At 33.3% G+C, this 27897-nt stretch overlaps 2 protein-coding genes across 2 annotated transcripts in view; both read right to left on the bottom strand.

Moving 5' to 3' along the window:
• Dad (Daughters against dpp) overlaps positions 1 to 27897 on the bottom strand; it is an 83971-nt gene that overhangs the window by 16185 nt on the left and 39889 nt on the right. Inside the window, exon 4 of the mRNA XM_076403135.1 lies at positions 1657 to 1722. Coding sequence (XP_076259250.1) covers positions 1657 to 1722 — 66 coding nt within the window. The remainder of the gene's footprint in view (positions 1 to 1656; positions 1723 to 27897) is intronic.
• On the bottom strand, positions 20793 to 24271 carry LOC143195711 (uncharacterized). The gene is made up of 2 exons (XM_076403136.1): positions 21742 to 24271; positions 20793 to 20945 (listed from the first exon to the last, which is right to left on the bottom strand). The coding sequence occupies exon 1, from the start codon at positions 24072 to 24074 to the stop codon at positions 23679 to 23681; it is 396 nt and encodes a 131-aa protein (XP_076259251.1). The 5' UTR covers positions 24075 to 24271; the 3' UTR covers positions 20793 to 20945; positions 21742 to 23678.

The raw sequence follows: 27897 nt of genomic DNA, 5'->3' as shown, positions 1-27897 counted from the left end.
TGTGTTTAAATTTAGAAAATCGCCAGTTGAAAGAATTAGCAATGCCGTGATCGGATTCACTTAAACGGACACCAAAAGACGGCTCATCGGAATGAGATTCAACTTGGCGAGTCGTTTCCTCCTTCGTCACTTTATTCCGCAAATCTCAGCGTATATTATTTGGCAAATAATTTCGGAATTGGCACATGCGTACAACTAAGGGGCGCACTATATTGCATAGAAAAGAATAAACTTATTTTTCGGTCGACCGAGTGAAAATAACAAAAAATCTAGAATATTTAGATTTTGTGTTTCATTAGTAATTCTATAGGAGTCATAATTAAATTGTGTTATTCTCGTGGTTAAATATACATTGGTTTTAACATATGGAATAGTAAATGTAAAGTTACATTTTCAAAAATTATAAAACCCAAACAGCTTCAATTTTATTTAAATTATCAGCTGCCAAATTTATAACAAATTATCTTCATCGACATGCAGTAGGAATCAACATATGCCAACATTTCACTCCGAAATAGCGATAACAAGAAGTAGAGAAGAAAATGATTCTTGTTGTGTTGGAAGTACCTTGTAATAAGTAGACATTTATTTTAATCATGATATATTTTTGTAATGATTTATTTGTATTGTATAAGTGAGGTGTAGATAGAATTCGTTGAGAGTCAAATTGGATGAAAGTAAAACTAGAATAGGATAAGAAAAAATTAGACAGTAATTTTCCAGGATACAAGAATACTGGAGAATGATACTTCGAAAAGATTAAATTTGTTAACAAGAGTTGACCTGGATCAAATAATCAAAACATCAACAATGCTACTTCTGATCTAATAGCCACACTTCTCTGAAATAAATTATTGTTTTGTGAAAATAATGATGTATTGACTGGAGCTGACAAGTATGTACAATATGTCAATAATGCTGTTAGTGGCTTTTTTGTTTTAACTATGTTAGCTGGATTTGATCTAAACAATGTAGTACATTAGCTCAACAGCGGTTATAATTCAGTTTAGCCGTTCAACACGTCGCGTCTTCTTTTCGTTAAAAAAGTAATATTTTCCATTAATAGCCCTTCTGTTTAAATACCCTTCACAGACTTGAACTGACGCAGTAGGTAGGATTCCGTGGAGATAATAAGGTTTTTCTCTTTTGAATTAATTCAATTAACTGGAAACGAATTAATTATCAAGGGAAGAAGACAGGATGACGTTTGATTGGTAACCGTTCCGCAGTTACTCGAAGCGTTTCTTGAGGTAGTTAAGCGGAGTTCGGGCAAAAGTATCGTAGCTGAATGCGGATTGCAGTAAGTAAGAAATATAATAATATAGATAATAAGTAGGAATCGAAGTAAATACGCATGTGCTAAACCCGAAATTATTTGCCAAATAATGTATGCTGCAAATCTTTAGGCTTTATCTCAATAAATCGTCAGAGTATTTCACCAGCAAGAGACGTTCTATTAATCCGTCGTATCAAGGTTCTCTTGGAAATCGTTTTACATAGTTACTGGGGATAAAATTCGTCTTAATTATATAATAGCGGAAACACTTAATCGTTGTAGACATACCCAACAAATTTCTTCTATTTTAGAACCAAGTATTAAACATAAAATTCTAACAAAACAACACACTTTTTCCATAACAAAACACTGATTCTTACCTCCGCTTGTTGTTAGAGATTCATAACAGTTTCTTGTTAAAATTGGTATTTCACTTGGTGCTCGGTCTAAAAGAAAAATAAACACATTAATTCAAACAGAAATAATACAGAATTACATAAAAAGATTATCAACATTATAGCAAGAAAATATTACGTTATACTAAAATGGTGTATTTGTCTCGTTATTGAGTAATTTAAAAATATAAGAAAATTTAATAGATTATTTCCATAAGAAATAAACACTACTTGTTAATTATAAAATTGTTTGGAATTAGAGGTCTTGAAAATAGAGATGAACAGGTTGCCTACCTTAAATAGGTTACGTTAAAAAATTTAGTTCTTTACGGTATGACACTACTATTTATATATTTATTATGTCATTATTTCTAAATAATTAATAAGGGATTTGTGATGATTTTTCTTGAAACAACAATCTTTATGTGGCAAATTCGTTACAGTATTTTACTTAGAAATTATTTTGGTATTAAGAATCTTAAACAGAGTTAATAATGTTGAGTATTTTAAATAGAATTACTTTCATTTTTAGGGATGACGTTGCTGTCTAGTTTGTTTTATGTCAAATCTTTAATATAATGATTTGTGCTATGTACGTATATATAAAACGTGGACAATTCTGTGAAACAGATGTTGTATGTTTTTGTTTATAAAGCCAATGGTGATTCTTTCCTTGTAATTATCAAACTTAAATAAAAACGGTTATCTATCGCAAACAGGTGAAGTCAAAATACGAGCTTTTATTCCAGGTACAATTTTACTGTAAGTTTGTAATTTTTTAAAATAATTTGATGTTTTTATATAGGTGTCATTTCGTCAAAAATGTTTTCCAATGAGTATAAAAACACTAGTGTATGAAATATTCGTATATCCAATTTTCTATTTGGTCGATGATATCGAACAAGCGATGCCAACGACCTCACCACGTCGTGTGCCTCTTTTCTTTCTCTCCAATACACGCAGACGTTCACCAACGTCTCGTCGATGACCCTCTTTCGCACGGCACCTGACTCGATCTTTTGTCTCCTTTCTGTTCGGTCGTCGACCGATCGCTTCCTCTCCGTTTCCGACGCTTGTGAATCACCGTCCTGAAATCGAAGGAAGAAGAGATGGGAGAGCCCGTTGAAACGGTACATGGTGGCGCTTAAGTTGTTTTTGGACCATTGTCATTGTCATTCGACCCGTTCTGCTTCGGTGCTCTCTGTTTTTTTAACACCGTCTCTCCTCTTCCGTCTCGCTCGGGCTTTCGTTCTTTTTATTTTCGTTTTTTTTTCTTCTGTTCACGCTCGAATTTTTTTTACGGTTTTCGTGTTTCTGATTACGATCTACACGGAACGCCGTGAATGTTATTACAGTTTATCGCGAAACTGGCAATATACGAGGATAATTTCGAAATAGTTCGGATTACGACGGGCCTACGGTAGAGATCCGGTTTAACTTACGGGGATTATGGGTGATATCCTCAAATTATCGCGCAAATCGATAAGAGATCAAGTGGAAAGTTTCCGGTTATCTCAATATGATGGGATATTTAGAATGTATGCTTACTTAAATTTTATATGCTTACAGAGGTGGTGTATAATAAATGCTGATTAAGTACATAGAGCGATAGAGAGCAAACTCAATAGGGGTCTCTGGAGAATAGTTTTGCTTTGCCAAACATACAGATGGGTTATAATGGGCCATTCAAGTAATTTGATTGGTTAATTTAAATCTCCATTATAGGCACCTGTAAGAAAAAAATTTGCTTCTTTGATAAAGTTTGGCACGCTACAGCACTGACGTCACGTTTAACTGCTCAATAAATAAAGAAGTATAGAATTATAATAATAAAGAACAATTCAATTTCTGAACAAATATAAAAAAGGGAAAAGACTTTAGTGAACTTTTCCCTTTTTTATATTTGTTCAGTGCCATCAATTTAGTAGGATCTATTAGAGTTCTGTATTTTTGTTTTGAGTTAGATTATTGGCTTGATTTGGCTAGGTTTGACCACATTCCGTAAAAATATTTTTACAAAAAAATTTAACCGACTTCAAAAAATAAATAAGGAACTCACTAGAATGTAAAAAATAATCAAACTTAGACTTTTAACACAAAAAAAGTTTTAAAAATAAAATATGTACGTAATAATCATTGTAATAATTGAATAAGAATCAGTTTGAAGTCGGTACCTTGCCCAAACAGTTATATTAAATTAGATTTGCTTTGTTCCTTTTTAATTTTGTGTGTATGACACAATATTATATTATTATATGTGTTTGAGGGCTCGGCACTGTATCTGCAAAGTGTTGGGAATCGAACCTGCAAACTCCGCGTATGAGCTTAACGTTCGAACTATTATACCATAGAAACAGTTGCCTACTAAGTTTCTACGACTTCTCATATGATATGGTTAGTGCCTAAAAAGCAAACTGAATGGCTTTTACACTGAACTACTTCCGACGTTTCGTCACATCAGCTCAGCAACGACATTATACACATATATCTGATTATTTTAGATAAAAAATATGTGAAAACATTGTACCTGCCTTTGAAATTTGAGGTTTTCCATCGATTTCCACCCCTTCCTCCAATTTGATCTTAACTTAGTTCCAACGGGACCACCTCGGAAGGGCACTAATTAATGGAGAAATCGGTGAACATACAACATTTATGAATGCTTGTATCTTTCTTAGAAAATATAATTTTCTCCCTGAGTGAGGGTTGTATACTCGCCACTTAGCCAGATAACATCGGATAAAGCATTCACAGTTTAGAAGTCGAAGATGTATTTACCCAATAAATATGCTAAATATTGTGAGTGTTTGTTTGCATTGAAGGCCCATAAGAAGAGCAAGATGGGGAAGCAGGATCCTGGATCCTCTACTGACAGTTTCATTCAGGAACCATCGAGGAGATCCTCTAGTACAAGCTGGAAAACACACAACACAATGAATTCATTTATAATTCCATACATCCCAAAGGGCTTTCCAAAACAGCTTAGGAAGCTTCTACAGCGTTTGAATACCACTGTATTAAATGTAAAGATCCGCAAAGATGTCGCCAGATTCGTCGTAAGATTATTTTAAACATAGAAATTTCCGGAATGGTTCGAACTTATCTGAAATTCTGCTACCTGTCATTAAGTAAGTATTAGTAGAGACAACCAGTCCTTACCATCATTAAGGATGAATAAGATACTGACGAATCACTCAAGATATGTTGAATTTGTTTAAAGTTAAAATGAAAGCAAAATAATACATTAAATATAACACATGAGCTGAAAAGTTCCGGCAGTAATTTCTTATGATATTTTTTATCTTTTGCCTCAAAATAACGATCGTTTTGATTCTGGAGTGAAGTGTCACGTATAGACGCAAAAATTCAGGTTTGTTACGTGGCATCCACTGCTCAGAATCATCAACACGTTCTTGTTTATAGTCAACAGTGACTAAACGCAACATCCACTTGGAACAGAGCTTCATCATTACGAGGTTAGTTAACCCACGCAACTTCATTTTTCTATCTTTCAAAACGATTTTGTGGATTTTTTGGATCTTTTCTGGTGTTACCACGTTATTTGGACAGGCACTGCAGCAGTGTAAAATTAAAACACGAAATTGTTTTTGATCCATTGTTTTGAAAATAACAAGTAGTGTCACTTTTAGCACAATAACTCACAAACGTATGAGTAGAATATCATAAAGTCTTAACAGCTTTCTTTTGAAGATTAGTTCTAACTGAAAAAGCGGTGAATGCAATAAAACTAATGTCCTCCAGGTGTTAGACCCGGGACTTTTCAGCCCATGTGCGATATATTTTATATATTTAAATAATAAGTTCAACAATATATAATGGCATATAAATCTGGTATCTGAATGTGTAAACAAAAGTAATATACTATTCCTGCATATATTCTAGAAGGTTGTGAGAAATAAACATTGTTAATGCACCTTAGATAACATTTATTGAAATGTTTAAATAGTTACTTAAAATTGTGGATAACTCATCAAAAATGATCAGTTCAGAATAGGATAAAATAATTAAAGTAAAATTATCAATCAGAAAAATGAAAGGCTATCATGGCAATATAAAGTTAATAGAAGTTTGTTTGAGTAGTTGTTTTGAAATTTACATTACTATAGGCTTTGGTTAACATAAGCCTCTTCTATACTCATAATAATAGTAGTTTTCCTTGTGTTAAGTAACGAAACCTTCACCATACTCATGAAGCAATAATAATTAATCAATATTTTCGCTAGAAAACAACGATGATCACCATTTTTTCTTCTCTCCATGTTGATAACACCGAGCGGGTGATAATGTTGCTATCTTTAAATGGTGCTGTCATCGCGTTTATTTTCAATACGAAACAGTTTATTTTGGAATCGGGCATTTGACTGTACATTACTTTTCGGTCGGTTGCGCGATTTTCTTTTGCTCCGGTAGCCGTTGGATATCACATTAACATCAAAGGACGACAACGTGAAATTCTAACATTTGGTGGTATTATCACGTTCCCATCTATATATTTTTTCGTTTGAAATGATTCCTACACCAATCGAAATACATAGAATCTACTCTACCAGATGGAGCATCAGGGGGGGCGTTTACACCCTTCCCCTTCACCAAAATCACATTATAAATATTACTGACCTAATTAGATTTGCAACTATTTTGCGTTTTATATTTCGTTTGATACATAATTTCACAGAAATACTTATTATTCACTATTTAACGCATTATCTTTTATTGATTCTGTTATCAACGAGATAACGAGATTTTAATTAGAATTTTCTGATATTTTTGTTAGTCTTATTTAAGGTGTTGTTGACATTACAAAACAAAACAAAAATCGGAGGCTACTAGATTTTTTTTCGGGTTGAAAGAAACTGGTATAGTGTCTTTCCTAAATCCTAATATATGGGGATTTCGACAACTTGGCGAAATCTTATAAAATACTGCACGTTCGGTAAACCGTCTATGTCATAAAATTAACATTTTTTATTCATTTTATATAACAAATCACGTCCATATTTAATACGATTCTCGGTCTGATAATGGATTATTATAAATTTGACGGCTGCGGTATATATAATAGTCAATTTTGTCTAGCTGATATTGGTTTAAACGACATTCTATTCTTAATGCATTCAAAACACATAAATTAGAACATCTTTAATTCAAATTTGAAGACTGTCGACAACAATTTAATAAAATAAGGTGAATGTGTTGGAGTGCCTAATAACATTTTCGTTTTATTGTAATAGTTAAATGACACTCGTATATATTTCGAAATGTATTTTTTTACTCTAAAAGTCGATTCTCAATTAGTTAATTTAATTACCAAACTATGGTTGGTCAGATTTATATTGACGATTATATTGAACCTAAAATTATAATTTCAAATTTCCGTGTATGCTTTATACCTTAATAATTTGTGATTCACATATTACATGTTATTAAACATGAAGATAGTTGAATAGGAAGAAGGATATTATATATTTGACTTTTAATGACTCGGTAAAATACTAAACAAGCTAATAATATTTATCTATTTATTATGTATTAGTATCGAATTAAACTGAATTTGCAAATTTTTCGAAGGGCAGACAACTAGAATTTGTTCTAGTTGAAATTCATTCTACTTGCCAATTTATGAAACAAAGTGAAGAAGAATTACAGGAGATTCATCATCGCTTACATATCGATACAATTGTATTTTAATTGTTATGTTTAATGATAATTACTTAAAATAATATTGATTTCACTATTAAGCAAAACGTGAAAAACTGACGTATGTTTCTTATCGATTCAAAAGTGTGAGCTTTGTAGGTGAATAAAAAGGGCAGGAACTTATAGTACGATATAATTGTTCATGAATTGTTTGTTTAACAACTCTCAGATGGTTTTCAGATAATTTATACTATTCAGTTGAACGCGTGTACTTGTATGTTTTAAAATTATGCGCATTCTCTAACCGTAGGACATCGCTTGTCGTTTTCTACGCTTGTCTAAACCTACAACCAATCCAAATATTCAGTGGGCGTTATTGAAACTAATGACAGTAGAAAAAATCCGAACCATACGTACACCACTATAATAACAATAAATAATACGTTCCCCAGCAAGTATTATCATAAAACTGTTAGATCTGAAAGGTTCATGGTATAATTCTACATGGACACGGAACGTAGAAAAAGAATTCGATTATTGTTAACTATTTCATTCAAACATCATGCATAACTGTGTTTTAATACATTTGAAAGACGTGTCCACCTTGATAGGTATCGAACAGGTACTTCGATAAATATGGCATTTTGGATCTTTGATATTGAAGATGAAAATCTATGATTGTATCTGTCAAGTTCTAGTAGGGTTTTTTTAGTTTTTTTTGTAATATTTTAGAGTTTCCTTGTTACCAACTGTGGGCTGGACCTACTTTTAATATGAGCTTCAAACCACAGTCCTCGACATTAAGCCAACCGACTGGCGAGTGACTGACTTAGAAATCATCCCGTCTTACCCAGTCTTGTTACTGGTGTGATGTCCCAACGGGATTCTGACCCGCGACTATCGCAACAGCAGCAGGACCGTCTAGTCGCTTTTACCACCGCACCAACCAAGACTCTAACTAGAAGACCTTCGAAAATGTTGCTCCAGACTTATAATCGACAAGGCACCAGTCTCTTGGCTAAAGGACGCTGCGTCCATCGACACACTTCGACTGCAGGTTTAAGTGATCTGAGAAGGCGTTAACCAAGGTTCTACTGTGCAAGTATTTAGACCCAAGTTTTGATAAAGTTTCATGTCCCGTACGCGAAATCTTCAAGTAAGCCAAAATAGTTGATCCATCCCCAGGTAGCCCCAAGCGAGTAAAACGCCAACAGCCAGCGAGATTCCAAAGAAAATCTGAGAATTAGCAATGCTCCAATATAACAGGTCAATTGAAATGTCCCCGGCCTGCCGTAAGAAAACACATTTTTTTGGCAAAATTAGTTTTTTTTATTCAACATAATTCCCTTCAAGGGTGATACACTGATTATAGCGACCTTCCAACTTTTCGATACCATTTTTGTAGTACGATTTGTCCTTTGCTTCAAAATAGGCCTCAGTTTCGGCGATCGCCTCGCATTCGATGAAAATTTCTTCACAATGAGCATTCTTTTGAGATTTGAGAACAGGAAATAGTTGCTAGGTGTCATATCTGGAGAATAAGGTGGAGGAGGAAGCAATTCGAAGCCCAATTTATGGATTTTTGTCATCGTTTTCATTGACTTGTGATACGGTTCACTGTTTTGATGAACTTTCTTCATCTTTAAATGCGGGCTTTTTTCGGCGATTTCGTCCTTCAAACGGTCCAATAACGCTATGTAATAGTCGCTGTTGATGGCCCTTCTTTTTCAAGGTAGTCAATGAAAATTATTCCATGCACATCCCAAAATACGAACGTCATAATCTTGCCAGCCGACTGTTGCGTTTTCCCACGCTTTGGAGCGGGTTCATCGTGTGCAATTCAGCCGCATGACTGTCGATTGGACTTCGGAGTGAAATGATGGAACCATGTTTCGTCCATTGTCACATATCGACGCAAAAACTCGGATTTATTACCCTTGTTCATCTTCAAACAATGCTCCGAATCATCAACTGGTCGTTGTTTTTGGCCAACAGTGAGCTCGTCCGGCACCCACTTTGCACAGAGCTTTCTCATACCCAAATATTCGTGAATGATATGATATGCACGTTCAGTTGATATCTTTAGAGTGTTTGCTATTTCATTTAATTTTAATTTACGGTTCTAAAACATGATTTTAAATGTTGTGGATTTTTAAAATATTTTCGTCGATAACAACCTCTTTTGGGCGTCTACTCCGTTCACCGTTTTCAGTGCTCATTTCACCACGTCTTACTTAGCATACCAATCCTTGATGGTTGATTTTCCTGGGGTAATGTCCGAAAATTCGGCATCAAGCCAAGTTTTTGCTTCAACTGTATTTTTTCCCTTAAAAAAGCAATATTTTATCAACATGCGAAATTCCTTGTTATCCATTTTTCACAATAACAGAAGTTGCTTTACTCAAAATTCTTTAATTCACAAACTAATGATCCGACAGCTGTCATATTTATACACGCATGTTTTGAGGGTTAGGGTTAACTAAAAATATATGTATTTAATTCTAGTAGCGCCATCTATGTGTCAGGCCGGGACTTTTCAATTGACGTGTGATGAATTCAAATGAATGCCCAATGCAATAGAAATCAATAAGTAAAAAAAGATTAGATACAAATAAAGTTCAGTAAAAAATGTTGATATTAATGTCCGTAACACTTAAAATATTTTAGGCATTTCAACATCAATTCAATATCTGAATTTTAGCTGCTCCTTCAATTGTCAAATATACAGTTATTCATAATGTTTCCAATATAAAAAATAAACAGATCAAGGCGCCACGCCACATCAGAGATATCAAAGATGACCGCTATTAATGTAATGTCTTTCGGAAGATGAAGAAACCGAACCATTTCCTGTAAGAGAACCATTACCCGAGCCGGACGGTCATTATTTTAGAATTTACAGGACGAGTTTTTTCTTCACCGTATGATCATTACAAATATTATTAAAAAAACCAACAACATATTGATAGGCCAAATTGATTCGTTAGACGATCGTAAACGGTTTCTAAATAATTTCCTGATCTAATCATTGGACTGTTATAAAATTAGTAGAAAATCGTTTAGATTGCTCGATGTGTATATACTAAATTATGTAAATGGACACGGTTTACATTCCACATAAATGGAATGGATGTTACCAATATGAATCGGTGTTTTTTAAATCAGGCCGCTGGCTTGTGTTTGTTATATTTGGCAAAGCCTCCATTTGGCAGGTGTGATAACCTTTCATTTTCAGTTAAAAATATTTATTATTTATCTAAACTATATTATTTGTGAGTATTAACCGACCCAAAAACTACATATGGATATACCAAGTGTGTGGGTAATTCTTTGCCGGAGTTTTTGTTAAAGACTAAAATCCATTTCTATACATGTTGGCTATCTCTTAATTTATGGATGCGATTCCAAAAGAACAGTTTCGATTTTAAGAGTGATTTCTAAAACACTTTTAAATTTATAAAAAAGATAAGAATGACGATAGGCATAATAAGTCAGCGGCATAAAGCATTGCGGATTTGCATCAACAAATACACCTTAATCCTTAATTTCTTTAATTTTAAAAAATTCTTAATTTTAATGATTCGAAACAAAAGACTATCTGGTTTATGAACAAGTGTGAGCTCTTAACTGGCTTCTGCGTTTTTATTTAAATTTCGTTGAAACACGATGAAAGTATATTATACTCAATATGCTATCAAGGTTGGTAATTGAGGTTAGGATGATTTCTTCGAATGAGTCCACCACATCTTTCAGAGTCAAATATGGCCAAGAATTCTCTGGGATCATGTATATGAACATTTTACACCAACCACTTTATATCTCGTAAAACGATTAGTACTTGGGAAATATTTGCATATAACATTATCCTACTACTCTCAACTATTAAGTTTCTAATCTAAGAAAGAACCAATACACATAACAAACATTAATGTTAAAAATTGAATACACACAGACGGTTAAAAAGTAAAATCATTAAAGTATTACAGATAAAAAAATATCAATGAGTTTTAATGCCTAATACCTAATTAAATCCCATTTTAATGTAATTCCAATTGTAATAACGATAAATAACAATGCGGTAATTTTGATTGATGCAATCCGAACGAGGTATTACCTGCGAATAACATTCGCCGTGACAAATATAACACTCCCATTAAACTAAATCGGGTGGATATGGTGGACACCGCGCGGTAACACTTTCTGACGAGTCATCGAATCCTTGTGTGGTCTGACACAGTCATGATGAAACGTTACATTTTTCTGTTGATGATCAGTACCGCCTATCATGATTGATTATTACGGCCATTCAATGTATCGATCTGCAGGTAAAAAATCAATTATTTTGCTCGTTTGATCGGAATCGCATCGGTTTTGAGGTACATCATCAGGTCCGATGACGACTCTAATGTCTGTTGTCACGCCTTTCATATATGAGTCAATACGATTTACATTTTGTCGATTTTAAATTAATAATTAAAAAATAAATTTAATATATATATACATATATATACATATATATATATATATATATATATATATATATATATATATATATATATATGTATATATATATATATATATATATATATATATATATATATATACCTTAAATAAACCAATGTTTTTTTTTATAGATAACGAGCTTGAATATCAGCATTTTTATTTATTTACACGAAATGTAAACAGCTTTTTATAGTGCTAAACATGTAAAAAAATATCTGCAGTGGAAGCATACATAATTCTTATTGGGACTGGAGGACTGTTTTTTCTATCGGGAACAACAAATATTGATTTCACTGAGAATTTGCTAAAGTTACATTTTATGGGTAGATTACATTTTACTTATTACAAGCCTATTCACAACTGGGCAAAATCCATAAAAATATAGTTAGTTAAAATTCACCAGATATAGGTTTATTCTGAATATTAGTCGGTCCTAACCTGATCTGATCGATTCATTAGAGGACACTAAAGGATTAAAAAATATTTACGAAAAATATTTTTTCAACATTCATTACTTCTGTTTTATTTGAAGAAACTTTCTGCCGAATCCCATCAAACATTTAGAAATCTATGGTGATGCAGTTCCGTTATATAGTTTTGGTTTTAACGATTTTAAAGTGCTGATTTTCATGTCAATAACAATAAATTGCCATTATACCAATTTTTCTCAATAAATTTCTTTTCAAACAAAAACCATGCAATTACCTATCTAATATGAATAAAGTTTATACTGAGAATAATATACAACAAAGAATTGTATTTTAGAGTATAACAAAAAGAATTTAAAGATAATAAGTACCACAAGAAATATAAAATATTAATTAAAAAGTAAAAAAGAAGATAATGTAATAAAAATGTATTTGATATTGTTCTTAATAAACGGTATGCTTAAAAAACATGTTATTTTAAGCATTCTAAGAAATTAAAACATGTTCGCCCATCATTAAAGTTCGAAATGGTGTAAAATAAAACCGTAAACATTATTGTTGTTCTTTATTGGCCGATTACAGTTTCTGTATACGACAACAGTCATCGCTACCGAAATGGCAATATAATCAAAGCCGATTTGAATTTCAAATTACGGCTTACATTAAATTCGAACGGATAAAAAAAACCGGAACATCGTTTTTATACGTGAAAATCGATCTGAATCGAGTCAACCGCATTGTTTGACCGCGATAATCATCAAAAATTAGGTGCACACAGACAGCCACATCCTGTAGATTACGTGTCGTGGCGCCACTACAATGCAAGGGAACGCCATCATCAGACGGCAGATGTAAACGACACCTGTGTGCCATGTCATGGGGTTCGGAGTTGCTTCGTTTTTGTTTGTCTCGTGCTTTTTTTTCGTTTCAATCGTGACAGGCTGTGTATATCAATTGTTTAAAGTTTTAGGAAAAAATGAAGGCTGACATTTATTTCTGAAGTTTGGCTTCGAACTTTTTGTTTAGAGAACTTTATGTGAAATAAATTATGAGATGGGACTATATGATTACCATATGATTGATTATATTTTTAATTTTAGATCAAGTTAAGAGTATCTTCTGACTAACCACTACAATTGCTTCACTTTTGAGCCGAATTTGCTCTGTTGTTGTCTAATATGATGTTTCCAATTTAACCTACCATCGAGATGTGTGCCGAGGTATTTCGATCTTAAGATTTGGAGACACTTAGTAGACTACAAAAATGTATAGAATTGTTGGAGTATTATTGGAGAATTGGAATAAATTACCATTAGATCAACATTTTTATTTTGTCTTCTAGTTATTATTAATATATTTCGAAAGACATTACGGTGACAAAACTGGTTAAATGTAACTAATCATTTGACCGAGTAGAAGATGAGAGATGTTTTTATTATAGTGCGAAAAGATTATGATGAATATTGACGGATTATTACGACAACGCTATATTTATAACGGTAAATAAAAAACAAATTACACTTTCACGTCGAACGCGTTGAAAACGCACACACCGACAAATATACGGTTGACGACAATCGACAGAAGATTTTACTATCCGAAATATGCAATTATTTTTTTCTCTCTTGGCAGATCTACGATTAAAAAATGGCTGTAAGATTAATCCATCCAATTTTGAATCTCCTTGCCAAAAACCAATAAGGAATATATAATAATAAACTAGGAATATATAAAACTGCAAGAACCTTACTAGTATTCGCATTAGTAATGTTCATGTGTTTAATTAACTGTTACTATTCTGCTAAATATACTTCACTATACAGTATCAAATGGTTTGATCTGTTTGAGTCCTGCTCGAGTGTTATTCGAGAGTTGCAATACTTTACTATTGATATGAAAGATTATATCCTTGTTCTTTTTTCCGGAGTGACGGTTGATATCTCGAAGTTTCGGATTAAATATTATTTCGTAGATTCTCCATCTTCCCTGTAGATTTTAGAATTCGCTTATACATCAGCAACTTAATATGTATAAATAATTCTGATTTCCTTTCATTTAAGTACTACATTTTCTAATATTTCAATTCGAGCTCTTTTCTTTTTAGTTTCTTCCATGTTACGATAAACACACATTACCCGCCAAAAATGGGCAAATTATTTTAAAATAATAGGAAATAACAAAGTTACATATCATGTTGTACTATATGGCATGATAGTTTTTAATGTAATATATAACATAATGGAGATACAACAAACTTGAGGAAAATAAGGAAGGACCAGAGAAAATATAGGAAAGAGTTGGGTACGATCAAGGGGGTAAATAAGAGACTGAATACTGAGAATAGTATAATTAGGATGAAAATAAAGCAAATGAGATGAGAGAAAGATGGATAGAGAGAAAATGACATGTAAGCTGTTTGAATAATAAAATGCAGACTTTAGAAACTAGTAGATATTTCCTGGTCCTGGAGATGGAAATATTAAAAATTAACTGAAATTTAAAGAAATAATTGATTATGAAAAGGAAAAATAAACTAGTTAAATTGTATGAAATAATATAATATATATATATATATATATATATATATATATATATATATATATATATATATATATATATATATATATATATATATATATATATATATTATTAGAGAGAGACAAGAGGAGGATAGGAGGGAAAAATTCAAAAAAACAATTAATAAGGAATGAATATGAGAAAAAAGATGAAACGAAACGAAAATCATACGAGGACTGACAAAGGAAGAAGCACTAGAGGAAGAATTTGAACAAATTAAATTAGATATACTAGCAATAACCGAAACGAGATATGAGATCTGGCATTTATAAAACGTGTAATGTCATACAAAATGTATTTATGGTCGAGTTGATGAAAGCATCGACAGGAGTAGGCTGAATAATGAATAAAATGCGGGAACTAGGATTTGAACCCTTATTAAGAAAGCACATCAAAAGTAAAAATGAGGAAGAAAAAGAAATAAAAAGGACACATCTATACCACTTAGTGGTACAAAAGGTGTTTTTAACACAAGGAAAACTACTAACAAGTAAAAATAATTCGCAATCTTATATAAAAGATACAATATAGACCTTTGATATATGAACATACTCGAATCTACAACATTGTTGAAGTAGTCCTACTGCGAGACTAAAGCAAAGACCAAAGTATAACTGATTAGTGATAAAAAAAATGTACACAGAAAATCGAAGTTGCCGTGGCTTGAAATTGTAATCCGAAAGCTGCAATAACCTAGACTACTAAATAATCCCGAACATGATCGTTATTTTAAAAGTGCCGAGTAAATATTTTGAAATAAAGAATGTCGGCGGGACGATAGGGAACAAAAAATAGCGTAAAAATGAAAAATAGAATAGTTGGAATAGTTTACGTCGTTCGGTGGGACTAAAAATAATTTTATCGTGGCTTTTTATTGAGCAATTTAACGTAACGTAATCAGATCGTACATCAGGAATGATGTCGCGAACAAATACCGAATAAATCAAACATCAGCCGTAGGTCATGGGTATCGAATTTGGCAATAATCGCGAAAAATAAGCAGGAACAGGACTTATTATCGGGCGAATAAATAAATCAGACAATTGCCATTGCCAATTAAATATGTAGCGAAATAAAAAATGGAGTTGGCATTGAAATTCTAATAAAACATATCGGCCGTCGTTACAAAGCGAAGGTTAAAAATAAATAATTGTAGATGCGGAATTTTCTGGTGGCGCCTAAAATCTGTTTGGCGGTAAGACATTCTCGGTCGTACTATTTTTTTGTGCTGTTTGTCCAAAGAAAACAGCAAATAAATATAGATACACAGCGGCTCTAAACCATTTTTAATATTAGTTATTTTATTCAATATAAAGGCTCAAAAACATGTTGGTTGCTTGGACGACCATCCGATGCACGAATATTAATAATATATCAGTAGGATCCAGACTTAGCAAAACAAAGTTCTTCGGCTCATTGTTAACTCCCCAAGGTACCAACGATCGCCGAAGAAATTAAAGGGTATTAAACTTATGCGGAGTTACCAGTAAAGTTACTTAATTAAGTTTATATGTTTTTTTAATTAATTATATTAAGAAAACATTGCTACATAATGAGTCACTAGTTGTAATTTTTTATATATATTTTTAATTGATTACGTTAGGATATGAAATCTTAAATATAGATTTTAGGAATATTAAGAAAAAATACTAAAAGCAGAATCGCAGGTTGCAATATATGTTATATGCTTTTTTACTTAATTAAGTTTGGGTCTGAAATCTTAAATCTGGATTTTAAAAATAATATTAAGAAAATATTGCGACATAATGAGTCACTAGTTATAATTTTTGTTGTATATTTTTTTAATTAATTAAGTTTGGATATGAAATCTTATATCTAGATTTTCAGAATATTAAAAAAATACTAGATGCAGAAACGCAGGTTGCGATATGTGTTATATGCTTTTTTACTTAATTAAGTTTAATTAAGTCTGAAACCTGAAATCTGGTTTTTAACAACAATATCAAGGAAAATTTGATAATGAACCATTAGCTGTAATATGTGTTATATTACTTTTCTAAATAAAAAAAAACATTTAATCTAGTCTGATACTCTATATCATGATTTATATTTGCTTTTTACTTCAATTACAATAAGAATTTTTTTTAAATTTATTAATATGTTATTATTAGTTATTTTTGATTAATTTATAATTGGACTCTACAGTGGTTTAAAACTCATTGGCCCTTAGTCTGTACTAAAATAAAAGACAGTATCATTTTACGCGTTTTTACCATTTAATGCACTTCACTACACAACTGCACAATGTTTATATGCGATTGGAGTCCCTGAATTTCCTCTGTTGCAGAATCTGAAGGTCTCGGAGTAAGTAATTACTCCTGTAGTATGTGGGTGCATCTTCTGAAATACTTGTATTATATTGATATTATTTTTCGCAGAACACACCCAAAACTGAATTCCAGAGGTCCATATAGGTTTTAGTATTTGATATAGTACTGATATTAGTACGGATAGATTAATTTAGATTTCCTTCGAAATCATCAAAACTTTTTTTTTTGTACATTAATTCCACTTCTTTTCTTTTCTCTCTGATATGCTCCTCCTCCGACGCAGTTTTGAATCAAGATTCATCCAAAGGTAATTAGAATGGTTACTCTATGGAATAATAGCATTATTCATATTTATTGGTATGAACGTCTATACAAATAACATATCAGGGTTGAAACGCGATGAAATGTATTGTGAATCATAGAAGAAATAATTGGCGGTTTATCCAAAATTAACCCATCATCTCGAACTAACCGGTTAATATTCCTCACAGCACTGATAAATTCAAATAAATAGATTTAATGTAAAAAAAAAGAAAATTAAAAGAATGTTTTTATAATTTTTGTGGTTAAAATTATGTATTACTAGGTAGATTTCCTTTTGCCTTGCGATACTTCAACAAATAATAAGTGTTTTAATCATGAATAAATGCTGCGCGTTACATTAATTCAGTTTTAAACCGTCAAGATGCGATAACTCGGCCGGTTGTTTATTTTATAACATGGTTTATTTACACAAGCTGCAAAACATTTTTTGAAAAAACTAAGAGAACATATAAACATGTATTCATAATATATGGTGTGATGTTGGATCTGTTATTTTATTATAGTTTTTGTATGTAAGTTTTTAAGGTTAAAAAGGTGCTTTACGTTTTAACATGCGTCTCAGGAGACAAACAATCGCTTGGTCATAGCTACGAGTGTGCGTTGCTAAAATATTCAATACCATTCAGCGTTATTAACATAAAGTTATAATATGGTACATCATGGTTTATTGGTATCGGCCAAAGAGAAAAATATCGATATGCCGGAGAAAAAAATATCGATATTTTTTTACAATATTTATTGATGTATTTAATAAACCCTAACCAAAATAACTAAATTTTTAAAATTAAGTACTAAAATACACCAAACTTTTTTTAATAATATTTAAGCAATATATTTAATTTTTTTTGAAAAAATATTGAAAAATATCTACTACCGAAATATTTTCGGCATTCCTACCCCGATTCTTATGAATGAAAAAGTACGAGGAAAGTCTTCAATAACATACAGCACCTTATAATATATCCGTTTTAATAATCAACTGTTTTATTTACGTATTATGTATAAATGAAGGTCTTTTGTTTTACCGAACATATTAATTCATTTTCACAAATCATTTTTAGTCTTAAGATAGTTGTTTAAAGAAATATCATGATAATTTGATTTATGAGACGTGCACACCTCACTAAATACTATAACTCGTTAAAGTCTTAATTCCAAATCGTTACAAGACTTCTTGAGTAGTACAATATTCTAACTAATTAATTATTCGACTGAACTTGGTGTAAATTTTAGGTGTTTTTTTTTTCGATAACAAAAATACAGAATCTTTATGTGCTTGGAGTGGTTGCCAAGTTGTCAAGCAATTCCTTTAAAACAAAGAATACAACTGAATAACACCTATCTGAGACTTCCTCTCTATATACATTAATATAATATAATATAATAATAAACACTACACCCGTACGATAAAAGGTCATTTTCATTTTTAAATAGTTATTTTCAAGAAACTTCTATATATTAATTAAGTTTATCAGCATGAATGATACGATAAATGATTAAATTTACTCCAAATTACAATGCCGGATGATGACGGCGATGGAGTGAATCTAGTGAACGCCGTGACATATTACTATTGCCGCATGTTTATGCGTTAAGAGGTAAACAGTTTATTATCCTTGAGCGCTATCCAAATATAACAAAAATGTGTCCATACAATATAACAAAATTTTGTGCTCGTCAGGACCTGTAAAAAGATTTTCTTCGTTCGTAGCTTTTATTCATTCACCAACAAGAAGCTCATAGTATATTTAAAAATCTAGTATAGATATTCTGAAAGAAAATAACTTTAGGCTAAATTATAAGGCTCGATGAATAGGGGTAAAACGAAATGAAACAGTTATGGTTACATGATGTGACCGTTATTTATTGAGATAATATAAAAATGTGAAAAATACAAGTGATTAAAGAAAGTCGCGCTGGGTTTATCTGTAGACGAGGCTTGGACAGTCGCTGGTGGCACGTCTGAACTGAACTATGGCCAGTGACTGAATAATCAAAAGTACCCTTCAATAGCATCCCAGATAAACGTCTTGGGGGTGTCAGATAAACGATATCATTTCATAGTTGCCCGTGTTCAACATCTGGGATTATATTTTGTAGACCAAACCACGATGTAAAATTCCATATCACTCAAGGTCCCTACATAACATTAGTGAAGCCAGATGAATACAGTAGTGTTAGTGGGACCAAATTTCAATTTAGTTTGGATCTGTCTAAGCCGTGAATAATAATAGCTACATAAAAAGTAATATATCAATCAATATAGCTTTGTAGCGACCGCTACGACCCTTTAGGCCACCACGCATTCACCTACAGCAAGTTCAAAGGTTGGCGACGCCGGTGGATTGGTACCATGCGGTTCCCGGTTATAAAAGACCACCACGACGACGTCTCACTCCTTTTCTTTTCTCTACCCCCTTGTAACAGTACCACTTCCCGAGCGTTACCGTACTTCCTTTACCTAACCTAATATCCTGTTCATATTCCCGTCCACTACATGTATCATTCAATAACGAAATAAACAAGTTTTTATTCAGCCAGTATTTTCAGTTCTTGTGCAGATTCCTTCCACAAAATAGTAGTGAGTGTTCAGAAAAATAATCGCATCGACAGCCACACATTCCGACTGACCGACCAGACAAATATTCCTACAGCTTGATATATATGTTCAATTAGTGATTAATAATATTTAACAATTAAAAAATAAATAAATTGAGGGTTAATTTGAATCAAGAAACCAAAATTAATTTCTGACCAACAAACATATAATAATAACAGCGGCGTATGATATTATGTATAGTGACTACCACAGTTCTGAATCGTGCAGTTGTTTACAATATACCGAACGTCCTTCATGCTGTCCATAAATTCGTAGGCAACATAAAAATGAACCGTTATTGACACAATGCTAGCCGGCAATATCAAAAGGAAAGTTCGCGATAAAAATGCCATCGCACACGAAACCCGTAATTTTTCTACTCGGATCGATACCCGTTAATTTTTCAACGGAATTACGCGACGATTTAAATGTAGTCGACGGCGGTGAGTTTTCCTCGAATCTATGCGCGGAAAAATGGAAATCGTTCCCCACTAACTGGGTGAGTCGCATTTCAATTTCAATAACTGTGGCCGGATCGAACCCAACCAGTTTCCACTCGTTTAGCATCGTAGAACATAAAGACAATGAAAGGTAAGTCAAATGGGAGTAATCGTAACTATGTTCCGGGTACGCTTCCGAAACACCAGACGGCCGTAGGTATCAAATCAAAAACAAGTGATTTGTAGTTTTTGACTTTATGGTTTGGTTTAAAATTTTGTAGGAGTTTTGTATATTGTTATATTTCTTTTTTTTTCTACTTTTGCATATGATTTGTATAGTTTTTAGGATAAAATGTATAGGAATGTTCGTCTGGTCGGTCGGCATCTGTGGCTGTCAATGCGATTGTTTGTCCGAATACTCACTACTATTTTGTGGAAGGAATTTACACGAGAACTGAAAACATTGGTTGAATAAATACTTGTTTACTTCCATAGTGAGTGAAACGTGTGGTAGAAGGGAGAATTGACAGGATATTAGGTTAGGTAAAGGAAGTACGGTAGCGCTGTGGAAGTGGAACTGTTACAAGGGGTTAGAGAAAAGAAAAGAGAACGAGACGTCGTCGTTGTGGTCTTTTATAGCCGGGAACAACATGGTACCAATCCACCAGCGTTGCCAATTTGATGATTGATTTTTGATGTAGGTAAATGCGTAGTGGCCTAAAGGGTTTTAGCGGTCGCTACATCACTCCCCTCCTAGTGGAGCTGCCGTGGAACGTACCTCCATGTGGTGCAGGTTCCTGAGTGCACCCGCAATCACGCAATCAATCACCCAGGGACAGTTTATGAGATGGGGATCCCAACCTTAGTCAGGAGTTTTACGACGTCGTTCGTCTTGGGGCGATCCGATTTGTTTGAGGATACCTATAAGTGTGGTGCCTAACGTGCCCCGTTTGATGATGCAAGGATGTTCATGTGTTGATGTTATGCATGATGGGCTTCTGTGATTTTCATCCATCTCGTGGGATAACGTCGACCATGTGATGTTGATGGGTTCGGTTCCTCGTGCTATCCTTCCATGCAGGTGTCGAGCACCTGTCGAATGGCTTATGTTGAGCTGGTTTATCTGTTAGGCACTTCGATCACGTCGGGGTCACCAATTGTAGGAATGTTCGTCTGATCGGTTGGAATCCGCGACTGTCGATGCGATTGTTTGCCCGAACACTCACTACTATTTTGTGGAGGGAATTCACACGAGAACTGAAAACACTGGTTGAATACATAGTTGTTTATTTCGATATTGAGTGACACATGTGGTCGACGGGAGAATTGACAGGATATTAGGTTAGGTAAAGGAAGTACGGTAGCGCTGTGGAAGTAGTACTGTTACAAGGGGGTAAAGAAAAGAAAAGAGAGCGAGACATCGTCAGGAGAATATTTGCCTTCAACTTCAACAGCTCAATAGCTCTTACTTGTTATACTTTAACGTTATTTACATCCTATTATTGTCATGTTGGCCTCTAAATATTATGTAAGAGCTCCAGGAACCTATTTTAATTAATCAGTGAGTGATGATTAATTTAACTAAAACTCTCAATCATATTTTATGTCAGCAAAAGCCTGTAATTTTTTATACGCCTATTTTTCTAGAGTATCCATCCTCAACACTTAATTTCTGTACAGTCCCATTTAAGGTTCTATTATTGGGCTAATGACAAATTTTACGTATTATTCATTAAACATAACAATCTCACGGTTATTTTGTCACGTGATATTGTGTTTTGTCTTTATATATGGTTTTTTCCAGTCATGGTATAATAAATGAGGAATTATGATTATATTCTGTGGTGATGTGTGTAGGGATTATCATCTGGTTGTTTCTATGATAAAATATAAAATCAAGTATAAAATATACGACCGTTGAATTCAAACATGATCAAATATCTGATGAAAATGGGTTAGTAAGATCCTCAAGTCATTCAAGTGTTGATATGTTCTATGACACAGTTTATATTTCTTGTTGCATATGACGCTAATCGGTTTCCGTCAATGATGTTGATAATAGTTTGGATTGTGGCCGACTGATAACCAACGTTGCCATGACTATTCTCATCCTCCCGTAAGATAGCGTGGATACGCTACAACCATACGATTTAAATAAAACAATGTTTAATCAAGTGTCACGGCGTTTGATTTATTTAAATATAAAGCTAATTGGATAGTGAGCTGTGATCGAACGCCGCCACTCTTTTTTTCTGTTAGTGTTTCGCGTTAAACATTCCGACACCGCCAACTCGGATTTTTTTCGACGCTGGCTCGTTCACCCTGTAATAGTGACTGATAATTTTCTTTTGTCGCGCCGAAGGTTGGACAATTTACATCATACTTTGGATAATAAAGTCATTACTAATTATAGTAGTTCGTTAATTATCCGCATGGGAGTGGGGAAATTATTGAAAACTCGTACAAGTAGATAAACTATCATAAAATTGATTGATACTGTCGATATATGAATCCTAATTGTTCTAGGTATTTTAGTCTACAATATTTTAAAAATAAGTTATTGGTATTTCCGTTATTTTCCGAGTTAGATAATCAATAGAACTACATAATAAGATCAACGACTTAGGTTGCAAATCCAAAGGTTGTAAGCTGTTGTCTCTTTTGCGATTCTCTTGATTTACTGAGTAACAGTTGGTATCAGAACATCTAACTTCGCCCTTTTAAGTTCCGGCTCTTCTCCCACATGAGAAAATGTTTTTCGTGACAAACATATTTCATCAAAGCAAGGGGTAATAGCTGCAGAACTTCTGAAGAACCATTATAGTGGATGATCCCTGGAATGAGTCAATTAAAATCGAGGAAAATGATAATAAAAAATAAAGCAATTTTTACTATAACTATAAAGCCGTTTCTCTGTGCTATTCTATTGAAATTCCAGTAGTTTTAACAGTAAAGACGAACCTCGAAAGTGACGCTCCCCTGGGCTGGCGACCGATCTTCGGATTTTTCCTGTCTGTCGTCTGCGAGCGCCAGTCACTTTCACAGATTAATGTCAACCTGGTGAAACGAACGGTTCGAAAAAAGCGAACTCGCCGGCTCCCATAAATTAGCGTTTTCCGCAATAAAATCGCTTTCCGCGTAGAATATAGGAGCGATAAAGGAGCATTTCCCCTCCGGTGGAATGCCATTATAAAGTGGATTTTTTATACGTCCGTTGACTTAACTGGATATAAATCAGGAATTGCACGGCAATAAAACTATGTAAACCAAATCGTTGTTGCCATATTGTCCCCGTTTTAGAGCGCGATGCGGAATTCGTGGAGAATGCGGCCCCATAAAGGAAATTGCGATCGTCGAGAACGTTTTCTTTTCTCACCTTGTTACATCCCCGGTTACCATTTAGATGTGCGGCACATGGGAAGAAAGTTAACGACAGTACGAGTTCGGGAAATCGGACTTGCTTCGGTTCAATCATTAGAAGTTCATTAGAAGACTTAATCTGCGAAAAGATATGTTGTTCAGATGACGTAATTAATTCTTCGGAGACCACGGAATCCGAGGATTTTAAATTCTCGTAAATCATATAACGTTCGTTCTAGAAGATTAATAAAAAAAATTTAAGGTTAGGACAAGTATCCATAGTTGTAAATGAGAGTATCGAACTTTTAGGTGCAAAGTAAAATATCGATACGAAAAACCTAGTGACATTGAAGGAGAGTATTGAACTTTTGTTTTGGGATTTCTCCCCACCTGGTCATCAAGTGACTTTTGGATAAAAAAGGACTGGAGCGGAAAAATTTGTTTAGAAATTCCCCCCTTCGATATTTCGGTATTTTTGAAAATATCGAAATATCGACTGATCTCAGGCTCTCTCTAGGTAAGTGAAATATTATGTGCACATTGGTACCTTGGCTAGTACTGACGATTGGCTCTCTGATTAATCGTGATCTAATTAGAATTTTAATTATCCTTTTACTACTAAAGTCATCATCATCAAGATATTTCAATTTTACTTCCCCTCCTCAACAGTATAATCATGTGAGTCGATTTTGTTCGTCTTTATTTCGCCGATTTAAACAATCTGTGTGATTGAACCCTACTTGCCTATTTAGTGTTTAACTTTGGTTTGCAGAATATGTATATCAATTGATAACTCTGCCGATGACCCCATGTTAAGTATTTTTTTAGAACTTATTGTTAGACTTTCCACTAAGAAAATTAATTATACGTTAAAATATATCGTTTTAAATACAATTTTTTTTTCATTTTGCTTTAGTTTGTTGTTAGAAAAGTTTAGTCGATATCATCCTTCTGTCTTAATCTTCTGAAGCTTCAATTCTTGAGTATCAGAGTAAATAAAAAACTATTTTGAAGGATATTAATAATTTATAAAAAACATGTTTGGATTCCAGTTTCTTAAAGTCCGGGTCTCCGTTCATCTATCGTAATCAGTAGCAAAAACGATAAAGAACCATTACCTTAAGAACGAAATACAGAATGAGGATTCACATCACTTAATAGAATTAATATAATGCAAAGATCACATAAAATATATTAGGCCTATATATTAGTTTTAAAGGATCTGTTTTTAGTTACTTTTTCCTATATTTCTTTCAATTTATGGATTACATCTTGAAAGAATGTATCTCTAGAGGCTATCGACGAATTGATCCATTTTCTATATGTTCATAAGAAGTGAAGCGCTGCTCGGGCAGATCACGACTCATATGTTGGAACAAGTAGTAACGAGGAGCAAGATCTGGAGAATACGGCAGAAGCGGGGCATTCCCATTTTAATGTTTTCAAGTATATTCTGGCTGTCGTTGGCCCAAACGCATCAACTGTAGTCGGTAGCGATGCCTTTTGATGATTTAATTGAGCAATAGTAGAAGAAGTAGAACCAACAGGTTTTAGCAACACTTAAGATGAAATTATCTCGGCGACATTTCAGACTACTGACTAGCGAGTTATTAACGCAGATATCCTAAAAGACCTTATACTTAATAAATACACCACCGCGATAATTAAGATATTTGTTTCTTCAATCCAATTTTATCAATGGTAGCGAATTATATTTAAATAAATCGATCGACACTACTAGATTTTTTAATAATCTTTCCGTCATTACCATCACTAATTACATTATATTTCTACAAGTCATGAACTTTTTACAACTGGCGTCTAATTAGTGGAGAAAAAAAATCAAAACGACAATCTAATCGTTAGAATTAATTACCCAAAATAGCCGATCCGATTCCGGCGATTTTTCGGCAACGGACGTGGCAACGGTGCTCCTTCGGCGGAGGCACAGCGCGCCGTTGCCGGATCGCAAGGCCGCGGCGCACAGCTCTCGGCCGCCTTAGTCTTTATAAAGGCATGTCTCGGCGTTTGCCGCGTTTCCTGGCGCCTTCTGTTCGCACGACGATCCGAGCGACGATCTAAAAATAGCAACATGGCGGCCAGACGACGCCAAGCCATTACACGATGGATGTCGCGAGCGCGCGATTCGCTTCTTGAATCGACGACCGCTGCGCCCACTACCGACCAGAAAATATGCCAGACGCGGCTCATAATCGACCCATATCTCATCGACGCCGTTTTTCGTGTTTTCGTTGTGGCGGCGGCGACGGTGTGATCGTCTTTCGGGAAAGCGCCCAACGTCGACCCACACAATCAAGCTTGAAACAACGTTCAGTACATCATTTCATCTTGTTACAAAATAATACATTGTTTCCATACCAAGAACAACGAATAATCCATAATAGTGACAATGATAGGTTAGAGATGTCGATATATCGATATTTAAATCTCTAAAAGTGGTACTTAATTTTAAAGATCATGGTACTTAAATTTAATTTTTTAATTTTTAAAAAAAATCTGAACTACACGATGGCATGAAAAAATAATTAGAAGCACAATTGGTTCATATCGAGCAATCGTTTGATCGACTTGTGACACCAGCACTTTTACTAAAATCTCTGCAGCTAAACTCCAGATTATCATAAAATGTAATGTAAAAAAATTAAAAATATTTCTTGTACCTTTTAATTATTATTATTTTTAATAAATCTTTAAAATTAAGTATCAATTGGTGATCTTGGTACTTAAATTGAAATGTTTCTTATAAATATTGCTACTTTTTACAATATTTAAAGAATATCGATAATCTTTTAAGACCGATATATTTTCAATATTTTGTTTTCCTTTAAAAAATATCGATATTTTTCTTGGCGGTCGACATCTTGATGCAAAAGTTCATTGGATTGAGTATATCAAAAAGAACAACAATTGAACTGAAGTATAATAAAATATTATGCATAATTCACAAAGCAGATATCATATAGTATAAAATGTTATTGAACGAACAAATATTAAAACCTCTACATGGTACTGAATGATTTCTAAAAGTTTCCTAAAGCGAATTTGTATTTCCTTAACTAAAAGCAAAAAACATCCTTTAGATAATGCAATCAGTAACAAAAGTAACAAACCATTGCCTTTTGAACAAAATACAGAATGACATCACTTAATGGAATGTTGAATTTATTTCCATTTATAAAATACAATTTAAGGCAATGGCAGAAATTTACTTCGAAAGAATATTTATTATGTACATATAATTGTGAAAGATAATTATGGAACTCCGGAAATTCAATAGAAGAAATAGAGGCAACAGGTTTTAAAAACAATTACGAGGAAATTATATCCAACATACTCAAGAACCTTTGCTAATTAACCCTTCAAATATATAACAATAAGTTTCCAATAAAACAGCCAATGCACATCATATGTGATGCGGAATATATTGCCAAATTTATTGTAAATATATTTGTTGTATGTAAATGTATTTGGAATATATTTGTAAAAATATAAAATTAGTTTTGAACTCGGGCTCATTTAACCCTAGTTAAAAAGATACAAAATGTTGTCTGATGCAACCGAATCAATCCATAAAATTCGATTTATATTGGTTGTCAAATATCTACAAAATTCTTCAAAACGTTAGTGATAATAATTAGAGGTTATAAACAGGCAAACGCTGTAAACCAAAAAGTAATTAATCAATTGATTAAATAAGTAAACCAATTTGATGCGGCAACATTGCGACGTGCTGACGTCATAAATTTTGATGGCGTATATAGGCTGTTTTATTGGACAGAATATATAACAATCGCAGATAATTATGACAATATATGAGTCAAATATAATTTAGATATTCCTTCATATTATTACCTATATCAATAACTACCAGTAATACCCCTCATCATCCCATATAGTAACAACGGTGATAAGAGTTTTGGGATGTATGTTAATGCAATAGTTAGTTGAATTGAGTATACCAAATCCAGTTCTATTTTTTACTTCAATTTGAAGGTGGCTGAAGCTTATCGAATGCTATGTGAAGC

This window comes from Rhynchophorus ferrugineus, unplaced genomic scaffold (assembly GCF_030347505.1).
Source record: "Rhynchophorus ferrugineus isolate W39M unplaced genomic scaffold, kcgeb_rfMv2 rfM4, whole genome shotgun sequence".
Taxonomy (NCBI): domain Eukaryota; kingdom Metazoa; phylum Arthropoda; class Insecta; order Coleoptera; family Curculionidae; genus Rhynchophorus; species Rhynchophorus ferrugineus.
This window is presented reverse-complemented; position numbering and strand designations above follow the sequence as displayed.

Coding starts and splice junctions, on each gene's coding strand:
- LOC143195711 (XM_076403136.1), bottom strand. CDS start 24,074: ATGATTTACGAGAATTTAAAATCCTCGGATTCCGTGGTCTCCGAAGAA.